Below are 26191 nucleotides of genomic sequence, written 5' to 3' on the forward strand. Positions count from 1 at the left end.
TGTCTGATGCATTATCCCATAACTTTTCACACATCTTGGATCAATATTTTGGTTAATGTTTTATATCGCATCGGCGAGCTTTATCTTTACTGACGAAGCCGTAAAAAAGGGCTTTTTTCCTTGATGCGCAGTTGCCGATCTAAGTTTCCGATTGCAGCCATTTTGGTCTTGTTTGAGACAGCAGCTCTTATTGTTTAGTTTTTGCGCCACTGCTACTCTGTGCGGTGAGCGGCTATGAAGAAAAAGCCAGTGAAAAAGTTGTCCCCATGCGCAATTCCATTTGTCAACTGAGGCACATGACCGTAATAATGCCATGCCATTGGTGGATTTTCGCCGTCGTCTGCTTGGGCGTGCTAAACTCGGCATGAAATGTCAAATTCAGTTTGCCACAAGCCATAAATTCGGCAAAAAGACAAAGAAAAGAGGATTTTTGAACTTTAGAAAGTGAGCAGTAGCTTTGGAAGATGCCAGCAATAGTTTGCTACCCGTGCCAAGCCCCGCCGGAGTCTCCCCTTGTGACTGTGGAGTAGGCTTAGCAGATGAAAGCACTTTTGGCAGCGGCCAGTTTTCATGCCGCATTCCAGCGCTACTAATGCAACCCGATGATATGGAGAAAATGAAGGCACAAGAGAAACGACAAGACTTTGCTTCAAAGCCGGCTACTAAGCGAAAATCATATTTTTTTGCTCACATTGATGCGGCCGCGGCTGGCTCGGATGCGATGTAGACATGCTTCGTTATCGTAAGCTGCAATTCTATAAATGCTCTGCCATCTTGTGTAAAACGGGACTTGCGATGCAGCAGTGGGCGAACGTGAACGTGACTGCAGTCTCGCTGTAGAGATAGTCAGCTCATCTGCAATTAGCGGTGATGCCGCGTCAGCGCGGAGTTCGCCGCGTGTGAGCAGTTTTTAATTAAATTGTCACCCAGACAGAGTTTCTCATGGTGATTTCAAAAATATAATTACTTCTTAAATTGACTGAGTGGTTCTAGATATAATTAAAATGAATCACCTATTGTTTATCCGAACAATTGTAAAAAGAGTATCAGCCAGAATGTTTATAAAGACATATGGCTGGATACTACAAAGTGTACTACAGATACTACACCCTGCTTGGACCTGAACTATGTCTGCAATATGAAATAAATGAAATAAATTAAGCAACACAACTGTAGGATTACTTTATTTTTATTGTAGGTTTTGCGAATTTTACAGCAACTTTCGATCTCCAGACATGGCATCATGTGGTCCAAATAGTAGGCAGATTTTAAAATTTGCAAAAGCGAAATTAAAGAATCCGCACCTAGCATAGTGTAGTACACACATGTAGCTACATGCCACTGTTAAAATTATGGTTCTATATGCCCTGAAAACCAAGATAGTGCTTCGGCAAGCTTATAAAAAACACTGATAATGAGATTCTGAGAAAACTTGAAAAAACAATGAGCTTACTTTTATAATGGAGCAGCACAAAAATCGTCCTATTTCATTAGTAGCCTCCAGGAATATAGTGTGTCTGGCTAGTGTCACTACAGTGATGCTTTCTAAGCACTCACTGCAAGTTTTCAGCTGACGCATCCTCAGCAGACGTAGCCAGCTCGTTTGCCCCGACAGCGATGTCGTCAATGCGATCTAGTAATTCTGATTTTGGTCCGTAGCAGGAGTTGACGCTAATGCTTGGAAGTTTTCCTTGAGCTTCACTGTCAATACGCCGCAAGAATTCTGGCTGTAGAATGGTAGCGTCGTGCCGAAACATTGATGAATTGCGGCTGTTATCAGGAGCGCTTCGGGGGACTAGGCCTAACACGCCATTGGGACCTCTGGCGTCGCTCGACTGCGGGAGCGAGCGGGCTAAATATGGTCTGACGTAGTGCAAACACACGTACACATTACATCACCTTGGTGAGAACAACAGCGTCTATAGTTGGACCGAAGGTTCAACACACTGGCACAGCCAGTGTAACTGGATGCGACCAACAGACTCTGATGCGCCCCGCTTCGAGTGACGCTCGCCCGTGCGCCAATAACGTCAGACTATACGCCATGCGCAAAACGCTGACAACGCCGCCTGTCGCCAAGGCTGCAAAGCGTTGTCGGGCTTGGACGAGCACTGTTCCCGTCTGTGCCTATGCGCATGCTGTCGTGTTTGCATTCTTGATCGGGATTTAATGCTTCCATCAGCTTTAACGGTGTCTTGGGAAAACTTTGCATAGTTGGGTGCTTTAAAACGTACAAAGATCACCAGGCACCCACTTAGTTGCCAGTGCTGCTTCACGAGCAAGAGCGGCTCCGGCTGTTGATCACAGCTGTTCGACGGAGAAGATAAGCACTGGCGCTTTGTTTAGTGCAGTTTTACAGTGATTACTATGTTTTTTATTTTTTGCTTGATGACGTTGCGCTTTTAATGAACGCTTCCACGTTTAAACTTAGATTAGGTTATTAGATTATGGGGGGTTTTACGTGCCAAAACCACGATCTGATTATGAGGCACGCCATAGTGGGGGACTCCGAAAATTTGGACCACCTGGGATGTTTAAGGTGCACCAAATCTAAACACACGGGTGTTTTCGCATTTCGCACCCACCGAAATGTGGCCACCATGGCCAAGATTTGATCCCGCGACCTCGTGCTTAGCAGGCCAACACTGTAGCCACTAAGCAACTATGGTGGATCATTTAAACTGGGTCGCCTTGTTTACAATCCAGAAGATGCAATAAAGATAAAGTTGTTGTTGCGGACGAGATTCCCCCTTTGGAAAAAAAGAGAAAAAAAGACGTGAAAAGCTAAGTTAGAGAATGCGAAGCGAAGCTGTGGAGAGAGAGAGAGAGAAAGGAAAGGCAGGGAGGTTAACCAGAGGCGAGTTTCCGGTTTTCTACCCTGTACTGAGGTGGGGCATATAGAATTTGTAAAGACGACAAAGAGCGAGAGAAGAAAAAAGAATGAAGAAAAATAGAAAACAGGTAACAGAAAGAAGGCGTTCCAATAACAGGCGTTCACACAAGCTGGTCGATCTCTAGAAGCGCAGTAGCGCTTGCACGACCTTTTAATGCGATGTCAAGTCGCCTAGATGTTGTAAAATTCTTTCTTCCGACAGTGGCTGGTCATCGAACTGGTACAGCACAATGGAAAGCTTTTGTTTCTGCACACTGTACTGCGGACACTGGCATAGAACAGGCAAAGCTGCGAAGCGCTCATTGTGCTTAGACGTTTTGAGCAAAGGGTTCCGTATTAAAAAGCAGGTGACGGGTGACGGTGCCTTCAAAAAAGGGACACCCAATCTCCCATGCGTTGGAGGGAATCTGCTGTTGCTCTATCTATCCATGGCATTGAAATGCGACTTGCAGCATAGAATGTTCAGTGTACGCGCGCCTCAGCTGTCTGCATATTGACTGTGCAACCTGGCATCTGTGAGCATTAAAGGCTTTTGACAGGGCATTCAACCTCGTTTTGAATGCCTCTTAATATCGCTTCACGGTAATGGGAAACGCCTGCACTTCGAAGCCCTGATGTCTGCAACTAATGCACATACACTTTACCCCAGCTGTGTTATGCATTGTGGTCAATTCTGAAAGCTTCATGTTTCTTTCTTTACTTGCTAGTGCTAGTGAGTGCTTGTTCTCTTTATCTTATTTTACATGAAATGGGTCAATACCGTATTTGCTCGCATAATGATCACACTTTTTTGTAAAAAAAAATTGACAAAAATTCAGGGATGCGATCATTACGCGGGTTAAATTTCCCGCGAAAAGAAACATTTTCTTTTTTCATTTCGCGTTTGCTGCAAGATCACGACTCAACAAGCAGGCAGCTGCTGCCGTCAGTGTGGGACACCAAAACAAAAATGGCGGCCGGCGGAGCAAGCCGAATGTGCCGAATGCAATTATTTTTCTTCTCGTGAGTACATTACGTGCATTGAAACACTTTTTTCTATATCAGTAATGAATAATATCGTAAATATCGGCAAGTTTGCGACAATAACGTAGCCATGTCCACTTTGAGCAGACGGAAACAGAGATTGGCGCGCTTAGCTACCAGTGACATAGAAACACATGGTGGGCATGCTGCTGAAACTGTGGCATTTGTCTTCACTGTTATCCTAATACGGCACGTTTCCGCTAACGGTGGGCGAATATCTGAGCTCCGTTACGAGCGTAGGCGTATGAATAGGGTACACTTCTAACGTATCAGTGTAAACGTGGCCACTATCGTTGCCGCTCGCTATTTGTGGCATGCCCACGAGTGCAGACGAGAAGAATCGAAAGGTGCATTTTGTTGTTGTTGTTGACCAAAAGCATTATGAAGCCTACAAATAATAAAGCCAAGGCAAGTTTGGTGGTGTGTGTGTGTTTTTTTTTTTTTTTTTCCGTGGAAGTGCAAAAAGTGATTGAAGGAATAAATGGGGCATCTGCTTAAGAATATTGGGTGTGTGCAGACCGCTTGGTATGTCTTTCGCGTAGTCGTTCGCGGAGCGTTTGACAGATGGTAAGCGCGATCATCATTAAATAGAATTGGCACACGACACATCGCTGCGACAAGTTCGAGGTGCAATCATTACACGGGAAAGAACGAAAATCGAATTTTGATGACAAAATTCAGGGGTGCGATCATTATGCGAGTAAATACGGTATATGTTCATGTTGCTTCACTGTAATTGTCTCTGCTTTGAAAATGATTTCAATGTCGCAAGTGGTTTACAAGAATTGCTTAATGTCATGCTTTGTATTTGCTTTCACACTGTTAATTATGTGTCAGCGTACTCTTTTGACTAATTAAAAAGCGCTGAATTGGTTATTCAGACTCGGCACGCTACTACAGGCGATACAACATGCAGGCGCGTGGTTTCCACCAGGGTCGCATTGGTTGCGCGGAGTCGTTCGAGTTCCTTGTAGTAGGGGCTGCTAGTCCACGCCTGCCAGCTGCTTTTTTCTAGTACTAGACAGACTTTCCGGTGCTTCTATCTATCTATCTAGCTGCGCCATCTAATGACCCGGTCGAGAACAACACCATCTAATCTCATTGCGTGCTCCCGTGAAATACTCTGCTTGTTTTAACAATGGAACGTGTGAAATCCATGCTGTGCAGACACTGATAAGACGAAAGCATAAAAATAATCGACCTTTAATTATTGCCGAACTCTATGTGCTAGTTTTCAAGAGCTCATCGTGCTGGTTTGCAACCTTTACCGTCGCTGGCTTCTCACGACAGCGCTTCGTCAACTTACAAAAAAAATACACGGTATGTTAACGAAGCAAGTGTGTGCATAGAGAACGTTCGTTAACTGGCCAACAAATGAAGCCATTAGATGCCGGGGCGTTGTAATGAAAGTGGCATGTTGGCAATGAGCTCCATTTCGTAGGCAAGCTTGTTGATGCTCATCTGCGGCAAACACTTGGCGCGTAAGGAGACAATGTCGTCCTAGACAGCCGTGAAGTCAGACACATGTCCAGTATTGTACAGTGCGATTTCCTTGTGCATTTCCCTGCAAAAGTAACTATCTGGGACGTGCACAAGTGGCAAATCGCACGCACGCACTTTGGTCATGCCTGCAGTGGAAGGAGGCGTCTCCGGCACCTGCAGTTCCAACGGCTGCCGCAACGCTGCTTTCAGTGGCACTCCTATAGGCGCTGCGGTTGGTGTATAAATGCGCCTTATCGACGTCATCGGGAAGCGGCGCGGCAGAGCATCGTTTCTGTGTTGTACGCCTACTTCCTCTTCCTTTTTTTTTAATATTAATATATATTTGTACTTCGTAGCGAACTTCGGAGTTGAGGTCAGCATCGCTGTCAGAATGGGAAAACTCGTTGGCACGCGTGGCGTGTGCAGAGCGGTCGCAGCGCGATGCAGACGATGCCAGTCTAGCCAATGGCGTGGCTAGCTGAGGGTCACATGCACCTGTGTCGACCAATTACAGCACGCATTAAGTCTTATTTTTGAGGCGGAATTTCTTCACTGCCAATGTGCAGAAGGAGTCGGTGGGGGTGGGAAAAAGAAGACGAGAGACTGCTCTTTCAAACGACATACTGGTCGGCGCAACCGAACAACTGCGGGGGCCGTCACGCGCCGTGAAAAAAGCACCTTCTTACGGAAACTTTGACTGAAAGTTGCTTTCAGTCATCTCAGTGCCATTACACAACGAAGACAACGTCATTATGTCTTTCGCATTCAGATCCTGAAACATTGATGAGTGCTATAAAACTGTCCATTTTTAACTGTGCGTCATAAAAAAATTATAATTAAATTTTTGCAAAAGTCGTTAGTAAGACAATATGCATAGAAAGTCAAAAAATATTTTATGCTCATTTTGGCATTTATTTCTTTACTGCACAGAATGGGCCTTTGCAAACATGCGGATGTGAAAATCTTGGCGAAGGTGTGTAATTAAGGTGTGTAAACTATGATAGATTGCACAAAACTAATTTCAATTATGATATCAGCATACCAAATCACAGCTGCTGTGCAGGAACAAAGGTGCTGTGGTAAAAGAGAAAAATTTTGGGCATCACTTACCCTATTTATTCGAATCTAGGACGATAGTTCTTTTCAAATAATCATATTCCAAACTCTAGGGTGGGCTTAGATTCGAGGATTTTTAAAAACACGCCAGTTTTTCATTGAAACTGCTAAATATGGTGCATAGCTAGTGCCATCTACAAAAGTCAGTATCGCAGCCGCTACTAGCCGTGCCAGTAGCCAACCGTACACAAGCGAGGTCGCCATTTTGACCTGTGTCGTGTCGGCCGTATCGGTGTGCAGCGTGGTGTTATCACGATGGCACCAAGCAGGAGATGCCACTACCGTGCCACTTTCAGGCGAAAAGTTCTGATAGACGCAGAGGCATCGTCGAACCTTCAAGCCGGGCGAGACTTCAGCGTCGACGAGAAAAACGGCCGTCGTTGGAGGGCACAACGAGAGCAGCTTTTTGCGTGCACCGCAACGAGGATGGCATTTAGTGGACCAAAGAAATGCCGTCACCACGAAGTGGAGACAGTTTTGGCCGACTTTGTTCGGACGCAGAGAGCAGCTGCCCTTCCAGTGACAACAGAAGTGCTCCAAGTGAAAGCTAGGGAACTTCCAAGAAAGCGAGGCTTAACGCCAAAGGATTTCAAAGCCAGCCGGGGCTGGCTTCAATTCATGAAGCGCTTCGGCTTCAGCCTCCGACGTCGCACTTCAATCATCCAGAAGCTGCCAAGCGATTTCGAAGAAAAGCTGATAGCTTTTCAGCGCTACGTGCTGCGAAAGAGAGAAGCTGCAGGCTACAAGCTTGGCCAAATCGGCAACGCCGACCAGACAGCTGTGTATTTTGATATGCCAGTGGCGTACACCGTGAATCAAAAGAATGCCAAGGAGGTGAACGTGCGCTCTGCGGGCTACAAAAAGCAGCGCACTACTGTGATACTGTGCTGTACAGCTGATGGACATAAACTCCCTCCTTATATGATATTTAAAAGGAAGGCACTGCTTGCTCGAGAAACTTTCCCAAGAAATGTCATTGTGCGGGCAAATGAGAACGGGTGGATGACGTGTGCGATGGTGGAAGAGTGGGTTAAGATTGTGTACCGGCGGCGTCCAGGAGCCCTTTTGACAAAGAACTCGCTCCTTGTTGTCGACTCTTACCATGGGCACTTGACCGACAACGTGAAGGCTGTGCTCACCCAAGCGAACACGGACCTCGCTGTCATACCGGGCGGTATGACGGGCCAGTTGCAGCCACTTGATGTCTGCATCAACAAACCTTTCAAGGATCGTCTGCGGAAATATTACACGGACTCGTTGACTGACCAAGACCACATGCTAAAGGCAACGGGCCACATCAAATGTGCATCGCTATCGCAGCTGGCGGGCTGGGTAGCTGCAGCGTGGGACGACATCCCAGGTACTTTGATTGTGTGCGCCTTTAAAAAGTGCAGCATATCTAATGCGCTTGACAGTACCGAAGATAGTGCACTGTTTGAAGGTGACAGTGACAAGGAACACAGCAACGACGACGTTGATTGAGCTCTGCACATTCAGATTCAATAAATGCTGTTTGCATTTTGTGAACGCTGTCCTCGGTTTTTTTGTTCGGCCTACATTCGAGGTATTTTTTTCTTTTTCTTTGGACTTTAGGGGGTCTGCTTAATATCGGGGTCGGTCTAGATTCGAGTAAATACGGTAATAGTCTGCAGTGCATGCTATACCAGTCATGGCAGCGTTTGACAAATTCTTTTGTCTTGACAAGACGACACTCGAAATTGTCCAGTGCCCGGTTCCTCCGAATTGCTTGCACGTGCACAAGGTCTCAATAAATCCTCAATTGGTAGTGAGTGGTAGTGAGCGACTATTTTTTTTTTTTTTTTTTTTTTCCCCGCAGTGTAATGATCAATATGCAACACCAACTAGCCAAATTGTCTGCAGTGCTACGTTCATTCTTAGGATTTAGGACTGATTGTGATGGGTGGCTGATGCAGCATTTCCTCGTGGTTGTCCTGCAGAGAAATATGCCGGTCAGGAACGGCAGCGTGGCACAGGTGAGCCGCTTGCGCCCATGATGCTTGACTTGGTACAACAGCAGCAGGCAGCATCGGCAGAAGCCATGATGGCAGTGGCTTTCCCACCAGCGCCAGGGGCCTCCCCCGCTGTCGCCATGGTGCCCCCACCCGTACCCCAGTTCAGCATCCCACTTCCACCAGGTGAGCTGTCCTTGCTGCATTCACTTGTTCGAGATGATTGAAACCGCACATGAACGGTCACATTGATGAATAATCCCCTAGCAGACGTCATGTGCAAGCGGGAGCGCTCCCAATCAAAACTTCTCGGGGCTAATAGTGATATCACGGCTCACATGAAAATAGCTTCTTTTTATCCAGTATTTGTTCTCAGCATATAAAGTAGACTTTCATTAATTTAATTCTGGCTGAATATATTTTTTTGGTTGGCTCGATCCCTTGAAGGTTCCATACACTTCTGTGGGCCAAAAGTTTGTGGGTTTGATCCGAAAATTGTCCCTCATCACCTGATTAAAGCTTGACTGGAAGGTGCAAACGTGCCTAACTGCAATGGTTACCCCATTTGTGATCCCAGTGGCTGCAGTGTGTCTGTCTTGACGGCACTGGGGCGCAGGGAATGCATAGCACACATATCACCTACCACCGACGAATGCTTATTTTCGGTCTACCCTGGGAACACAAAGAATGATTACAGTAATCACCTGATTCCAGTGCATGGCTTTTTTATTTCTTTATTTTTTATTTATTTATTTTCTTTTCAAAGAAATTTGATTTGAATATTGCCTGTACTGGGATATCCGATACGAAACCAAAATTTTGTTTGCAGCATTCACAGCAGCACACCGTCAGAGCCATACTTCTGGTCTTTGATTATGAAAACTGATTCAAAAAATCTTATGTATGGGTTAAGCTAGTGGCAACAAGTTGGGTCACATGTTCAGAGCATTCTGGAGAATATTTTAAATGTAAATACTGCTGGTTTCATTCATTCCTGATTGCGAGAATTAGAGCTATGCTACATTTTTCATGTTAGAAAGAAACCTAGTGCATATTATTAGGCTTGTGCAAATATCTGAAATTTTCTTATGTCCAATCAAGTATACTATTGATATTCGCTTAGGCTGAAGTTTCAATATTCAAAAGGAACCAAATACATATTTTTCTGCATATTTCTCTACTTACAACACACTGGAAAGGGATCATACTTTTGCATATAACCGCAGCATACAGTGCCTGTACCTTTGTAAAAACAAGTCCCCATTTGCGAATGCATGAATTTTCCGTGTCATATCTTTGGCCAGCTGCTGGGGATATGTGAATGGTGAGCGTCGCGTTTTTGAGCACATAAGTATTCCTGCAATTCCTGCGTAGTGCGAGTTGGGGTGTGTGGCAATGCAGTGAGTAGATGCTACTGTCATTTGAAGGGAGCATTTCTATATACAGTAAAATTCGATAATTCGGCTTTCATAATACTTTTATTTGCTGAATGAATGAGCAATTGCTGTTTCTGTTTTGCATAAAAGCAGTGTGAAAGCTGCAATTCTCATCACTTCGTGACTGATTGACTCTTGCAGCAACGAAGGCCTCACAACTTCCTTTGCAGCGCGGCCGTGGTGTGCGCCTTAATCTGAGACTCTCCTTTCACTACCGCGTGCATATCCCTATTAATTTTTCACCAATGAGCTGGTCGTCAATTGATTGTCTGTCCATCGCGATATAGCAGGGACTCTTCATCCTCAGTGTTAGCATTGCACCAACTCTAACTGATGCAACTGTTTGCTGCAACCATTGTCGATGAAACCGCGATCACTACTGACGCTGTCAGGTATGGCGACTACAGTTAAAATCAGACATCCACCCGTTCGTAGCAATTGCTACAAAGGAAACCCATACGGGTTCCAGGAAAGAAAAGCCTCATAATTGAAGAAAAATTCGTCCTGGTCCGGGACTCGAACCCGGGACCACCGCCTTTCCAGGGCAGCCGCTCTACCATCTGAGCTAACCAGGCGGCTAGCAGATGGCAGGGCGAAGTCGAATTTGTAAACAAGACGAAGCAAAGGCAAGAGTTTGACATAGTAGTTCTGCGGAAACCCGCAGGGTGGAGAGAAGTAATGAATAAAGGGAAAATCAGCTTTTATGAAGGCATGTGGCAAACACAGTCTTACGCGCAATGGTAAATGCAAGAATAAAGGCTTTTAAAGGCACAGGTAGGCATGAAACGTTCCGGCGTTGCTGTTTCTGTGTTTGCGGAGCAGTGTCGCGTACCATGTAGTCAACGTCAGGAAGCGGGCAGTGCCTAGTGCCATACAAGTGCAGCATAGCCTGTTGTAGCTGATCATAGGGGCGCAGGCCAGGTGAAGATGGAGTTGGAGATCCAGTGGCAAGATGTCTAGGAGTAACTGGGTCATGAGCCCCTGGATCACGATGAAGTTCAGCTCCAAGGCCGCCTCAAACTGGGCGAACCATGCGCAGACGTGACTGGACCAGAATGGCGGTAGTGGTGGACTGAACTGTGGCTCCGGCCAGTTAACCATGGTAGTGTGCCGCTCGGTGAAAGGCACATTTGATCAGGTCACCCCTTGTTGTAATCTCAGCGCTGACGCCCGTTATTGCAAATGGGTCACAAGCCCCAAGGGTAGCGTTGGCCTGGCGGCCTGGGGCACAACTGGAAGCATCCGAAGGTCCCGGCAAAGCATGAGTCGACTGGTAACAGAACAACTTGTTTATTCTAGCATCGCAAAAGAGCGGCCGGTCAGGTCGACCGAAGTGGAGAGACGGGAGAGCACGCTACTCAACAGAAGAAATCGGAGCCTCTCCCTTGGCGTCCGGGGGCAGCTGCTCTTATACTCTCGGAGTTGAGGGCAAGAGGAAGGCCTCGTGACGAGACCACGTGACGGCGGGCACGGACAGGCTGAGAGACACGTTGAGACGAGTGTAGTGACGCATCCGCCAAGCCGGCGCCTGTCAGACCTCCTCGCTTCACACTTGGGGAGCTCCTCTCCCCGGCTGCCGCGCAATGACAAGCGTGGGCACACACGCATAGAAGACACGTGGCACTGAAACACGCCTGGACGCGCTTGGTGGGGAGGCTTTTCGGAAGCTCCGAACGGGCCAAAATGTCCGCCGCTTTGAACGAAGCCCCGGCGTCCGTTGCATCTGCGCCGGCTATATCGCGCGTCGTAGGCGAAACGTAACACCCTGTAGGAGGACGTGACGGCGACCCAAAAGCCATCACTTCTACACTTACCATGTTTACACGATTGTAAGTCTACCCATATATTTAAATTTGAAAATCTGAAGTGTGTGTGGCGGGGGGGGGGGGGGGTCGACTTACAATCGAAACCAAAACATGGCACCGCCAAAAAAGCGAGACCAACGGGAGCTACAGTGTACAGTCGCCGACCGATTTTCCGGACTCCAAAAATTCGGACATGCCCGATTATTCGGTCAGCTTCGCGGCACCGCCATTCTCCCCATAGATCATAATGTATAACTGCCGAAAGTTCGGACACCTTGCGACCTCTCGTCTGATTTTTCGGACGCTCCTTGAGCCAACTCGATCGAGGGCATCATGCACCGACTCTGACCGGCGCATAGTTAGACTTGCTGAACGCCATTTTTGTTTTGAACGGAGCCTCCTTGCTGTACCACGAAGTGGCGCTACTGGAAATCCCCGCTCATCATCATCGTTTCTGCCTGGTTCGATAGCGTGGTCGTACAGCGGTTCCGGTTTCAGCTTAGTAAGCCATGTAAAGACAATCCAGCAGCTGATTTGTTTGTTTCGCGCGCGACGCTGCGAGCAGGCCACGTTTTTCGTTTGTGCAACTGTTGTCGGCACGGTGGTGTTTGCTTTGTGTGCTGTGTCGAGGTTTCGGTGATACAACGCGGCGTACGGGAACATCGCGTCAAGTGTCTAATGGCGCCGACAGAGCCCGCGCAGACTGCGCTGGGGAATGCCGGCAAGCGGGTGCCTTGAGGCCTAAGATTTGTCGCCTTCCGATGTGCTCCCTACTGACGCGGAAAATGTTCTGCCGAAACCTGCGCAGTGGTTGCATTGCGATTCCAGACACCGTCTCATTTGACAGTTTCAAAGGTGCTGACACTGCTGTACTGACATGCGCAGAACTCGACGACGGCGAGATCATTCGTCAGGTTTCTGCTGCACCGCCGGACGATGACTCCGAGTCGGAAGATGACGCACCATCTGCTACGCTGCCGTCGCAGGTGGAGCGTGCACAAGTAGTGACTGTGCTTTCAGCCGCCTATAGCGACCGTACGACCCTCTCCGAAATTCAGGCTTATCTGATTGCGCGTAAACGGAACAGCGTGCAACGGCGCACTCACGATTTCTTCAAGCCTACTGCCGAGCCCGAATAAGTGCGTGGAAATAAAGGATTTCATTTTTTTTTTCTTAATCCGCTTTTTCGGACACCTGTTTATTCGGACATTTCCGCAGTCCCCGTGAGGTCCGAATAAACGGTCGGCGACTGTAGTTACAATTTTATGCTTGCTCTATGACCATACCCGTAGCTTTTCGCTATCCCGTGTGTTTGTTTGCTTTTCAGAAGGGTTTTTCATCATTTTTGAGAGTTTTACAGTGCACACAACACTCATGGGGGGGGGTGTCGACAGTTGATGGAAGTGCCGCTGTTCCATTCGCGCCGGCACCCTCAGAACGGCGGCGCTTGCTGCGAGTATCGGTAGCTCATGAAAGAGCAGACACTGCTCACGGGTTTTTGGTTTGATCCGTTCGGCTTGACTGCCAGCTACATGCTACTTCCATGCTTCTTCAGTTGTCATGAGTGCTCCAGGCCCACTGATCATTCGGCACTCGTTCACAGCAGCATTCAAGAGTGATGCCATCCTTTATGCCGAAGAAACAGATCACTGCGCAGCGGGCTGCAAGTTCGATGTTTCTGAACGCGTGGTGCAAGAGTGGCGACTGCAGCGAAGCGAAATTTTCACCTGTGACGGCAAGTGAGGAATTTTCCACGCTTTCCGGAGTTGTAGGCCTAGCTTGCGGCGTACGTCGCTGAAATGTGTGGTCGGTCCCTGCCAGTGAAGTGCGACATGGTCATGAAACAAGCCTGGATCTTCGCCTTTTAAGGACCTGCTCTGCTGTGAGTACGAGTGGCTGGCGGCAGAAGACCGTGAAATTACGCCAACTGGACCTGTCAAAAGAGCCTCCCTGATGGCTGCGTGTAGTTGGGTGCATTCGGCGTGGGCTGATGTTCCGCAAGATGTCGTGGTGCGGTCGTTTGCCAAATGTGGAATTTCGCTGGGCGACGACACGCTGTGGGACCGTAGCAGGGATGACGATAGCAGCACTAGCGAAGACGAGTAGTCCAGTGATCATGTCAGCTACTAATAAATTTTCGTCATCGAATGCGCCCTCGGGTAGGCACTTCTTTTTTCTTTTTTTTCCCCCTGTCACGCGATATGGGGGGTCGACTTACAATCGTGTAAATACGGTATTTCGGTTGAAGGTGAAGAGGGTGAGCAGTGCGGCGGCTGCGGCGACCATTGTGGCAGGCTTTTAGAACGACACGCAACGCCTCCCAACTTTATTTTCCTCGTCCTTCACAGTCGGCGCCAAGGTGCCAGCTGAGATCACCGGCTGAGATCGCTGGCCATGCCGTCCGCACATTGCTGCATAAAAATATGGGGAAACAACTTATTTTTTTTTTTTTTCTGATAATGTTATTTTTGGTTTCTACAGTGTCTGATGAATGATCTCGCAAGCTTTCACTCATCTTGGACCATTATTTTAGTCGTAATAGCATTTTATATCACGTTGGCGGGCTGTGTTATTACTGATGAATGCGCAAAAAGGGACCTTTTTCCATGACACGCAGTTGCCGTTCTAAGTTTCTGACCCCAACCATCTTGGTCTTGTTTGAAAAAGCCAGTCTCCTCGTTTAGTTTTCGCTCCACCACTACTTTGTCTGCTGAATGGCCACAAAAAATCCTGCCAAAGAGTTGTCCCAATGTGCAATTCCATTCGTTGACTGAGGCAGGTGACCGTAAGTACACTAATCCCTCGTTATAACGAAATCGCTTTACTCGAAATATCGTTTTATTCAAAATTTCTTCTGGTCCCAACCCAAACGCATGCATCTTAAGGGGGGACCTGGGCCTTGAGCAATACCGTTATTGATATTGCTGCTGGAGGAATGAAATTTGTGGGTAATATGTAATTTAATGTGCTTGATGCAAATATGTAATTAGTTTTTCTATATATAACGAGAAAAATATTTTATACAATTTTTCCTGTTCCCATGTTTCGGGATGACTGGCAGAAATTTTTTTGCAGTAAGAAATGTAAAAGTATTCCTGAGTGTTCAAGGAGTGCAGTAAGCATTGTCTCACGTTTCTACCACTGTTCTATCCAAAGTTACAAAAGTAAAAAATTGTAAGTTCACATGCAATATATACATTTTTACCTTCCTCAAAATTTCAGTATGTTTCAAGGAGCAGAAATGTGGTATTATAGACTTACTGCACTTCCTGGGAGCCTAGCTATCAGATAAAGCAAAAATTATTCAGATTGGATGATTAGGCAAGTAACTATGCCTCCCGGAAAATTGCTAAGTACAAAAAAGAGCGTGTTGAGAAAAGTGGAAAAAACTAGCCACCATGTGAAAAAAGCATTTTATTATCCTGGATGCATGAAATTGTCATAGCCAATGGCTCAGAAGGCTCTAGGGGAATAATCTGGATGGGGATTTCCTCGCTGCCTCCGCTTTGCAGCTGCTTGAAAAGCTGCGGAGGACATTCGCTTTCTCTCCACACTAACAACGTGACAACAGTCCTTTTCAGGGGGGACACTGCTATTGATGTACTATTCATTTTTTCATCAAATTAATGAAACTTTGGAGCCTTATTAAGATTCTTGTGATGATTTCAAATATGTAATTATTTTTTCAATAGGCCATTTACTTCTCAATATAAATGAGATTCATTGTTCATCATTTGCAGAAACAAGAGAACAATACCCGCGCTACAAAAATTCATATTGGCACATGCCTAGTTCTAGAAAATATAGGGAACACAACGGTAGGAATACCTTTTCGATATAACTAATATTAGTAACTCTATAGCAATTCAATATCCACTGTTCCAAATGTGAGTTCCCTACTGCTGGTCTAAAGCAGAACTGAAAAATTTTAAAGGATAAATTCCAATATCTGTTGCTACCATTGTGTACTTTGCACACTCAGCTACAAATAAGCCACAACAAAAACTATGGCTCTACCTGCCTTGAAGGCACAGATATCGCTGCTGCAAATCAGCCCAAATCAGCAAGTCAAAAATCGGTGTTTTGCGAAAACGAGAAGAAAAAGAAATACATTCACTTTTAACCAAAAGTGCAGAAATAATTTTGCACTACTTTGCAGTGAAAGTGGCTAAAAGCCACAAAGACTGTAGTTGCTCTGACCACGGCCACGCAAATGTGCCAAAAACATCGTTTAGCGCCCTTCGCCAATTCCCGATGGCTTGCGTTGCGCGTGCGCGGCAAGGTTGCCATTTATGCGGGTCGAGCTCCATGCCAACGTGACATCGCCGCAGCACGCGCACGTGATAACGATCTTCATGGCAATGCCGTATTCCCGTTCGCTTTTGCCTACTGCGACGTTACCGCCGCACACCTTGCGCTTGAGAAACGATTAGTGCGTTCACGGAGTCCTACTGACGATAGCGTCGACTGGTGCAGTTGCAGTGCCGTCGGCGCGAGTGAGCAAATCCAACTTCCGCTTTGTCGCTGGTGTTGACGCAAGAACTTGAAGTTTTTTTGAGCATTCATCTCCCTCTGCAACAAATCTGCACGCTGCAACACTGCAGTGTCACACCGAACGTGGCCGCTGTCTGGAACACACTCACTCGTAGGCGAGCTGGCTAGGCCTACTTTGGCATCGTTGGCGGTTTCGGCATCACTTGTGGTTGGCAGCTGACGATACGGATGATTATCAATGTTCTCCGAAGGAATGGAACGCGTTTGAAAGTTATAAGCTGATTGCTTCTTCTTTTTGCGGTAGTTGTGCCTCCTAGCGAACTGTTCCGGTGGATCGGTCATTGTGGCACATTCGTCACAAATCTACGAGACGCGCCGTCGCGTCACCTGCGGAATGGAGCAGACGATAGGTCCCTCGCGCAGCCAACCACAGCACGCGTTTCTGATCACGCAACGCTAGTCGACGAATAGGATCGCGCATTCTAACTACTTTTCCTTCACATATTTTAATGTCACATACGAGCCAGTGGAATCACTCTTGGCGGGAAATTGGAGAGGAAAGGCTCCTCTTTCCAACTAGACCAAGATGGCTGCAATCACGCGCGTAGGAAAAGAGATACGCGCCACGACAGAAAGGGTTGTTCTTGTATGGAACTCAGCTCACATGTTATAAATTGATATTGCGGGCAAAATACTCTTCCGCAAGATGTGAAACTTGGGGAATTAAGGGAATAGTAGCTGTAGGTATCGAAAATTTTATTTTCGAAAAATCAATTCTTTCTGCAATGTTTCGCCTTAAGACCCGTGTTCCCCCTTAAAACCAAACTACTGTTTAAGCGAGTACGGTTTAACGAGGTTTTACTGTATACAGTGCAGTCCACTTATAGCGATACCACATATAACGATATATCGGTTATAACGATGGGTTGACATGAGAGTGTCATTTTATGCATTAGGTCTATGGGGAAAAAAACCATTTATAACGATAGGTTATTCACTGCATATCGGATATAACGATCAAAATATTGCCGCCCAGATGGCTTTTCCCGTGCAAAATAATCGTAACATTTGCGTTGCTTAATTCCCTGAAACGAACGATGTCGAGACGAGGCGATGTTTACCTCCGTAAGTTCGTATCTGCCGCCATTACCGCGCAGCGCGTCTCGCCCCGCCGCGCACGAGTAGGCGCAGCCAACGTTGGCGCAGCGCGCCACAAGATGGCGCTAGCTGCTATGCGCGTAGGCCACAGTCTTTCCGAAAGAGAGAGAGAAAAAAAAAAGCAACAAGCAAAGCGGCGCGGTAGCGCCCGTCCCGCACTCAGTCTCTCTCTCTCGTGATAGCAGACTGACGCCACCGAAGCAGCGTGCAACCAACGTGACCAACGGTACAACCCAGTTCGAAGATGGCACCGGCAAAGCGTAAAGCTGTGTCGCTTGACACGAAGATGGATATTTTGCAGGACTCTCGACGCGGCTTCAAGGTGAGTGCCCTCGTGAAGAAATATGAGCTCGCCCAGTCGACGATATCAACCATCTTGAAAACCGGGAGCACCGCGATTGTGAAGGCAGGAGCTATCGGCGGCCATGCCGATCAGCGGAAAAGGGTTAGAGACCCTTTGTACACCGATGTTGAAGAGGCGCTTTACCAGTGGTTCATCACAACCCGCGCGCATAATGTGCCTATTAGTGGGCCAATACTTGCCACCAAAGCGAAAAACTTCGCTTTTCTTCTGGGACGGCCAAATTTTGAGCCTGGGGGAGGCTGGATTCAGCGCTTTAAAGAGCGGCACGGAATCGTTTACAAAAACGTGGTAGGGGAAGCGGCGTCTTTGGACACAGAGGCAAAGCAGCAGTGGCTGCAGACAAAGCTGCCCAGCGTGCTGGAGCGCTACGCGGAGAAGGACATATATAATTGCAATGAAACTGCTTTGTTTTTTCAAATGTTGCCGTCGAAGACTCACGCTCTTAAAGGAGATCGATGCCCCGGCGGGAAGCACTCGAAACTTAGGGTGACAGTGTTGCTGTGCGTTAGCATGGACGGGAGCCATCGTCTCAAGCCTTTCATGATCGGGCGATCAAAGAAGCCAACGTGCTTTAAGAATCAGCACATCCCGGTCCGCTATCGCAGCAACAAGAAGGCTTGGATGACCCGCGACCTGTTCGAAGAATGGCTGCTCGAGTTCGACAGTTTAATTGAAGGCCAAGGAAGAAAAGTAGTGTTGCTACTTGACAACTGTAGCACACACAGCGTTAACCCGAAGCTAACATCTGTAGAATTGATGTTTCTGCCTCCGAATACTACGGCAGGCCTTCAGCCGTTGGACGCCGGCGTGATCGCCAACTTTAAAGTCCTGTATCGGCGGCTCATGCTGGAGTGGCTAATTTTAGCCATTGACCGCGCAGCTCCTGGAACGTCGGGTCATGCAGACAGGCCCCCTGACCTGAAGATCAGCCTTTTGAAAGCCGTGCGCTTCGTTTACGGTGCATGGTATGAAGTAAAGCAGTCAACCATATACAACTGCTTCAAAAAGGCGGGCTTTGTGCGTCAGGACGAACTTCCCCAACCCACTGAGACCAACACTGTGGAAGCCGCCGACATAACCGAGCTCTGGGAGCTCGTTCCTACTGGTGACACAGGTGGTGCGTCGATGGAGGAGTTTTTGACTGCAGACAGTGCTGTCTCGACAGACGGCAAAGTTGTGCGACGGTGGCGACGGCAGCAGCGACAGTGACAACGAGATTGGCAGTGGCTCCTTGACCCCGACCACGATGTCCACGCAAAGTGCACTGTCGTCGATCGACTCCTTAATTGATTTTATGCATGCCAAAGGATTGCCGCCAGTGTTCGCGCAGCAGCTGGAATCCATGCACACCGCGGTTGTGAAGCTGAAGCTGCCGCAAAAGCAAGTGCAGATTTCGGACTATTTCGGCGCGCCTAACCCTTGACACGGTCATTGGCGCTACAAATAAAGTTTGTTTTTCACAGCCGACTTTCTACATCATCTATTCTTTAGAGCAAGTAGCGAATTCGAGTTCGGAGCTGCAAAGGTATGTTCCGCGTTTTTATAACTGCAGTCCAGATATAGCGATCATCGGTTATAACGATCATATTTTTCGTCTTTCTCGATATCGTTATAAGTGGACTGCACTGTATATATATCCCCGCGTATAATCCGCAAAAGTAACTGCATGGAATACTGCTCAAATCTTGGCAAAAGCACTCTCCATTCGCGGATGCATGACTCATCTATGTTGAATTTTCGGCCAGCGGCTCTGTTCAGTTCAGTTCAGTTCAGTTCAGTTCAGTTTTATTTCCTTAAAGACCCCTGTGCTAGGGGTATTACATAAGGGGTGGGTACAGTTGATAATGCAAATATAAACACAGGTATACAGAAAAAATTGTACATGGAAGCTACATTTTCGCAAGTGCATAAAAACAAATAACACGTGAAAAAAGCAGGTTATTGATTAGCCAACAAGGACACATTTTCGAGAAACGATGTTGGGCAAGTGATGGCAGCTACGTGGTGGGGAAGGGCGTTCCAATCTGATGCTGTGCGGGAAAAAAAAGACGAGGAAAAAGTAGTTGTGTGGGAGCGTGGGCGTAAGGCTTGTAATGGGTGCCTAGTTCGTAGCGATATGCGTGCGGGTGGTGTGATATAAGGCTCGTGAAATAAGGAACTGTAAAAAAACTTATGAAAGAGGCAAAGGCTAGCAGTAGCGCGGCGACGTGCAAGGGGCTGTAGATCAGATTTTGCTCTTAAGGATGATACGCTTACGTCGTATGAGTAGGATGAATGGATGTATCTGACGACGCGGTTTTGAAAGGACTCGAGCTCATTAACTAGATAGACTTGATATGGATTCCAGATGGGTGATGCGTATTCAACTTTCGGTCTGATAAGGGATTTGAAAGCTAGGAGTTTTACGTTCTGCGGGGCGTCACGCAGGTGCCGTCTCATGAAGCCAAAAGTTCGGTTAGCTGATGAAAGTATGTTAGAAATATGCGTACTCCAACTGAGATCACGAGAAAGTGTGACGCCCAAGTACTTAAACGATTCTACTGATTCTAAGGGAACGTTTACTATAGTATAAGAGGACAGGAAAGGGTTACGGCGACGGGTAAAAGATATATGTTTACATTTGTTGGGATTAAGAGTCATCAGCCAATTTTCACTCCAAGACTGCACGTTGTTAAGATTTTGTTGTAAGGTGTTTTCGTCAGTAGCATTAGAAACTGGATGGTAAATCACGCAGTCATCGGCGAAAATTCGTATCTTACAAGATACGTGTTGGGGTAAATCATTAATGTAAATTAAAAAAAGAAGAGGACCGAGAACTGATCCCTGAGGGACTCCAGAAGTTACAGGGAGAAGAGTGGATGATTTGTCATTTACAGAAACGAATTGGTAGCGATCAGTAAGGAATGCTTCGAGCCATTGGAGTACGTCACTGTGTAAGTTCAAAGAAGAAAGCTTTAGTAGTAAGTGGCGGTGAGAAACTTTGTCAAAAGCCTTTTCATAGTCCAGAAAAATAGCGTCAGTTTGTTGGTTAGAGTCAAGGTTTACATGTAAGTCGTGTAGAAACAGAGCTAGTTGCGTTTCGGTAGAGAAACCTTTGCGGAACCCGTGCTGTGCCGAATGAAAAAATTGATTTGCGTCCAAATGATTTATGATCAGGGAGTAGATGACGTGTTCCATGATTTTGCAAGGAAGACTAGTTAGAGAAATGGGTCGATAATTTAGCGGTGTGTTCTTATTACCAGACTTGTAGATGGGAATGACCTTCCCCACCTTCCAGTCGTGAGGCATGGAACCTGTAGAAAGTGACTGCGAGAATATAAGACACAAAAATGATGAAGAAATATATTTTGTATTTTTTAGCAGTTTAGAGTTTATACCATCTATACCTGCTGAGGATGAAAGTTTAAGGTTTTCAATTATGCGCAAAACACCATCAGGATAAAACACCACGCTCGGCATGCTAGAAACTATGTTGCAGGGGACATTAGTCAATGGAACGTTATTATCATTAGAAAATACTGACGAAAATGCGTTGTTAAATATGAGTGCGCACTCAGTTTCAGGCACGATTTCACCCATATCATCAACAAGAGTTACAGTGCGTGTGTTACTTGGGTTGATAACTTTCCAAAATTTCTTGGGGTTGTCTGTTAACATTTTAGGTAAGTCATTATTGAAAAAAGACCATTTGGCATTGCGGACAGCACGTAAGTATTCACTCTCAGCGGCGTAATATTTATCCCATGAAGTTGGGCTTGGTTTCAACTTGGCACTACGAAAAAGTCTTTTTTTCTTATTTTCCAACCTCTTTAAATTGTTATTGAACCAGGGATTCTGATGATTCGCACGGAATGTTAGTTTCGGAATATACTGGTTTGCTAGTTCATTCATTTTATTTCTAAACAGTTCCCAGTTGTCTTCAACAGACCGTTCATTGAATGAGGTTTCAAAGACTGCAAAAAAAGTGCATAATTCTTCATTTATAGCTTCAAAATTTGCTTTTTCATACAGGTTGATAGTTTTGCTGGAAAGAACACGGGGTGCTGGGGCAAAGTCAAATGTGGCATGAATTACACTGTGGTCGCTGATAGGGCGAAGGTAGGTAACCGATGATAATGTCTCTGGATGGTCAGTAAGTATAAGGTCCAAAATGTTTGCGCAGTCGCGCGTTACACGTGTCGGCTCTGAGATAAGCTGTGTTAAGTTGAAATTCAAACAGATGTCGATGAAATCCTTCGCCTCAGTGTTATTTATTGTGGAAGTTAGGTTATTCCAATCAATAATGGGAAAATTGAAATCACCGAACAGAAGGATATGGGCGTTAGGATGGCTTACTGTAATCTGGCATAAAGTACTGTTAAGTTCTGGTGAGAAGTTTGGATTACTGGTAGGTGGCCTGTAGCACACACCTAGAAGGACATATCGAGGGGAAGAGCGAATAAGAAGCCATAGTATTTCTAAGTTCGAAGAAATAATAATGGGTGTACAGGATAATTCACGACTACAAGCAATAAGAACGCCCCCCCCGCGTGCCTCTTGACGGTCGCAGCGATAAACATCGAAGTTTGGCAAGTCTTGGACTACTTCATCGTCCCTAATTTCACTTGTGAGCCACGTTTCTGTTATAACTAGCAAGTTGCTGTTAGATGACGTCACGAGATTTGATATTGCGTCACGTTTGGGAATGAAACTGCGGGCATTAGTGTAAACGATAGATAGGGAAAGGTTTTTCTTAGCGGCGGAAGGGCGGTTATTAACTGCATGAATTTTGTGCAATGACTGCTACTGAATGTTTTTAACTGATTTCGTCGAATCGTCATATTCATAGCGCTGGGAACCTATAACGAGCGTTTTGAAACGCATGGAAAAAGGCAGAGATTGACTTTTGGCGTAGGCGATAAGATGTTTTCGGGCGTTCCGAACTGCGGGTGAAAAATCTTCGCTCACGCTATAATTTGTGCCTTTCAGTTTGCGGCCGTTAGACAGGACAGATTCTTTCGTTTTATATGACGCGAATTTGATAATGATGGGACGGTGCCGGTTAGGTGAATAGCGTCCAAGGCGATGAGCACGTTCAATATCTTTGGACTCAAGGTTTACATTCATGATATCCGTGATTTCATCAATGATCAGCTTTTCTGATTCTGCAAAGGTTTCTTTGGGGTTAGTATCAGGAAGGCCATAGAAAATTAGATTATTCCTTCGGGACCGGTTGTCTGCATCGTCTAGGCGATTTACGAGGCCGGATATCACGCTGGCAGTTTGAGCAGCGGCATATTTGACAGCTTCTAATTCATTTTGAAGTGGTATCATGGCCTGGTAATGATGTTCCAGTTCGGTCATTCGTTTGTTCAAGTCCATTAGAATCTTATCAGTATTTAAAATCTGACTTTTTAGGCCTTGAACTTCACTGATTAGTGTATTCTGACTGGCTGAAATCTTCTGCAATTCTTTCAACACAACGTTCGTGTCGGGTCCCGGGTTAGTTTCAACGTCGCCAGAGAGTATTAGTAAGCGGCGAATCCCTTCCACACATTCACCCATAAGAGCAAGGCAGCAATGGGGGCTCGGAAGCTGCACCAGACAATAGTCGCTACACCTCTTAGCAAAAAGGCTGTGCCTTGTACCAACCTGCATGGCGAAAACCAGTGGGTTAGACGACAGTGTCGTGGCGCAGCCACCGAGCCCACAGGGGGGCCGCAGTGGTAGGCTGTCTTTTATAGTAGACGAGCTGGAGAGCGTCGATGTCGATGCAGGAACCCACGATGAATCGAGCATCCATTGCTGCGCTGGCAGTACGTAGGTAACCGGAAAGGCGCAGTCATGTGCGGCGCCTCGCTGATCCAAAAACCGGTCACAAAATGGCGCATGCTCCGAGGGGGTCCGGGAACAAGCAGCCGCCAGTGCGGGCAGCAGCACGTGCGAAAGGGCAGCGGCGATCATCTGCATGGCGAAAACCAGTGGGTTAGACGACAGTGTCGTGGCTTCACATGCTGGACATTATCGCGGACGAATTAGTCACGATATTAATCGGATGACAACGCAGACGGAGAAGCCCTCACACTGGTGATGGCGACAGAGCAAACCTAAAGTGCCATTACCAAAGCTTTGTCACCCACATCATTTGAGGTTTCTTTTGACGGTCCTCGACCTTTTCACTTGAAATTTTGGTGGGGCTAATAGCTTAATGCATCATTGTTGGCGTGGATGTGCACGGCTGTAATTCATTTTTTTCCTTTATTTCTGCAGATCCTGACATTAGGAGGACACTTGCATTAAGGGGGGACGTGGCTTTCTTATCGTAAAAAATGACAAAAAAATGTATTTTTTGAAGACCACATATTTCATTTCTATTACTCTTTTTTTTATCTGCTTCCAAAATATGAACGCTGTAAGCCGCGTAAAAGTGTTAAAAAAAATAACTGCGTTTTTCAAGCCACGATATCTCCAAAATAGCGCAACCAAGCGCAGCCATTTTGCCTGTGTTGGAAAGCGCATTTCTCCGTCTTTAAATTTGCCACGCCTACCACCTTCTCCATACAGAAGCAAGCGCACAGAAAGCAAATGATTCAAGGCCGTTCTGAGGCCTCCGATTGGCCACGCCCGTCACGTGGCCAATTGGAGCTTCGCCATTTGTCTCGGCGGCGTGTGATGTTTGTCTGTATGTGTGGTGTATAGCTTCAGAAGCTTACATCTGATATCGCCCATGACTCGCACGTCTGACAATCGCCTCGCATTGTTCGTGAGCACATACGGAGCGTAGTTTTGGCAGCGAACTCCACAGGTGATCAGCGCCTCCTCGCATCTCGGATCGCCAGTACGTGCAGAACGTAGCTGACTTGTGTTGTGATATGCGCCACTGGACATATTGGCTCGCTGTCAGTGCATGGGGAGTATAGTTTCGGAAGCTGGTTTGTTTTGTGATACGCTACTCTGGACATATCAGCTCGACGCATTCATCAGTGCTTGCGGGGCATAATTTCGGAAGTTTACTGGTGACCATGGGTCTGCAACCGCTGAAGTACCGTATTTACACGATTGTAAGTCGACTCGAATGTAAGTCGACCCCCCCATATCGCGTGACTGAAAAAAAGAATTATAAGAGCATACCCGAGGGCGCATTCGATAACGAAAATTTATTAGTAGCTGACATGGTCACTGGACTACTCGTCTTCACTAGTGCTGCCATCGTCATCGTTGCTGCGGTCCCACAGCGCGTCGTGGTCCAGCGAAATTTCAAATTTGGCAACCGACCGCACCAGGACATCTTGCAGAACAGCAGCCCACGCCAAATGCACCCAACCACACGCAGCCGTCAGGGAGGATCTTTTGACAGGTCCGGCTGGCGTGATTTTGCAGTCTTCTGCTGCCAGCCACTCGTTGTACTCACGGTGGAGCAGAATCTTAAAATTAAGGCGAAGGTCCGGGTTTGTTTCATGACCACGTCGCACTTCACTGGCAGGGACCGATCACGCATTTCAGCGACGTACGCCGCAAGCTTAGCCTACAGCTCCGGAAAGTGTCCAGACTTTGGCACGTGGGAAATTTCTCACTTGTCGTCACAGGTGAAAATTTCGCTTCGCTGCAGTCGCCACTCTCGCACCACCCGTTTAGAAACATCGAAATTGCGGCCCACTGTGCAGTGATTTGTTTCGTCGGCGTAAAGGATGGCAGCCCTCTTGAACGCTGCTGTGAACGAGTGCCGAACGATTAGTGGGCCTGGAGCACTCATGACGACTGGGGAAGCATAGAAGTAGCACGTAGCCGGCAGTCAAGTGGAACGCGTCAAACCAATACCATGCCAATACCAATGCCTTCAAACAGAGAAAGAGAAACCAGCTAGCAGTGTCTGCTCTTCCATGAACTACCGATACTCCCCGCAAGCGCCGCCGTTCTGAGGGTGCCGCCGCAAATGGGAACAGCGGCGCTTCCATCAACTATCAACACCCCCCCCAGCCATGAGTGTGGCATGCACCGTAAAACTCTCAAAAATGTTGAGAAACCCTTCCGAAAGCGAACAAACATGCGGGATAGTGAAAAGATACGGGTAGGGCCATAGAGCAAACATAAAATTCTAACTACGTTGTAGCTCCCGTTGGTATCGCTTTTTTTGGCGGGGCCATGTTTCGGTTTCGATTGTAAGTCGACCCCCCAACTTCAGGCTTTCAAATTTAAAAAGAGGGGTCGACTTACAGTCGTGTAAATACGGTACAAGATGGCTCATGCTTACGGCACTTGTAAGCAAAAATCGCCAACGGTGAAAAACAGGTAGCATGGCAGTACTGTGCAGCATAGGGCAGAAGTCACAGACGCGTAGCTGAGGACTCCACATGCGGGCAGGATGCGTATGCGTGCCGATGGTGCCGTTCAGGAGCCGCTGCCGAGCACTTCACACGCGGGCAGAATGCCGACTTGTGTCGACGTTGTTGAGGAGTCGCTCTCTGGCACTT

General features: G+C 46.9%; 2 protein-coding genes and 1 non-coding gene across 6 annotated transcripts in view; 2 read left to right on the forward strand and 1 right to left on the reverse strand.

Annotated features, from left to right (window-relative positions):
• The window catches only part of Isha (Insulator su(Hw) mRNA adaptor), a 148746-nt gene that overhangs the window by 93256 nt on the left and 29299 nt on the right, over positions 1-26191 (forward strand). For 3 of the 4 annotated variants that reach the window (XM_055065856.2, XM_055065858.2, XM_055065857.2), the window contains one exon: positions 8449-8670. In XM_055065856.2, coding sequence (XP_054921831.1) covers positions 8449-8670 — 222 coding nt within the window. The remainder of the gene's footprint in view (positions 1-8448; positions 8671-26191) is intronic. The other variant, XM_050169864.3, reaches the window with a different exon arrangement.
• TRNAS-GGA (transfer RNA serine (anticodon GGA)) lies at positions 10421-10495 on the reverse strand. Its single transcript has one exon. It is a non-coding gene; the product is annotated as a tRNA-Ser (tRNA).
• On the forward strand, positions 16963-19208 carry LOC140218932 (tigger transposable element-derived protein 6-like). The gene is made up of 2 exons (XM_072288634.1): positions 16963-18376; positions 18942-19208. The coding sequence occupies exons 1-2, from the start codon at positions 17622-17624 to the stop codon at positions 19162-19164; spliced, it is 978 nt and encodes a 325-aa protein (XP_072144735.1). The 5' UTR covers positions 16963-17621; the 3' UTR covers positions 19165-19208.

Source organism: Dermacentor andersoni, chromosome 6, assembly GCF_023375885.2.
Source record: "Dermacentor andersoni chromosome 6, qqDerAnde1_hic_scaffold, whole genome shotgun sequence".
NCBI lineage: Eukaryota > Metazoa > Arthropoda > Arachnida > Ixodida > Ixodidae > Dermacentor > Dermacentor andersoni.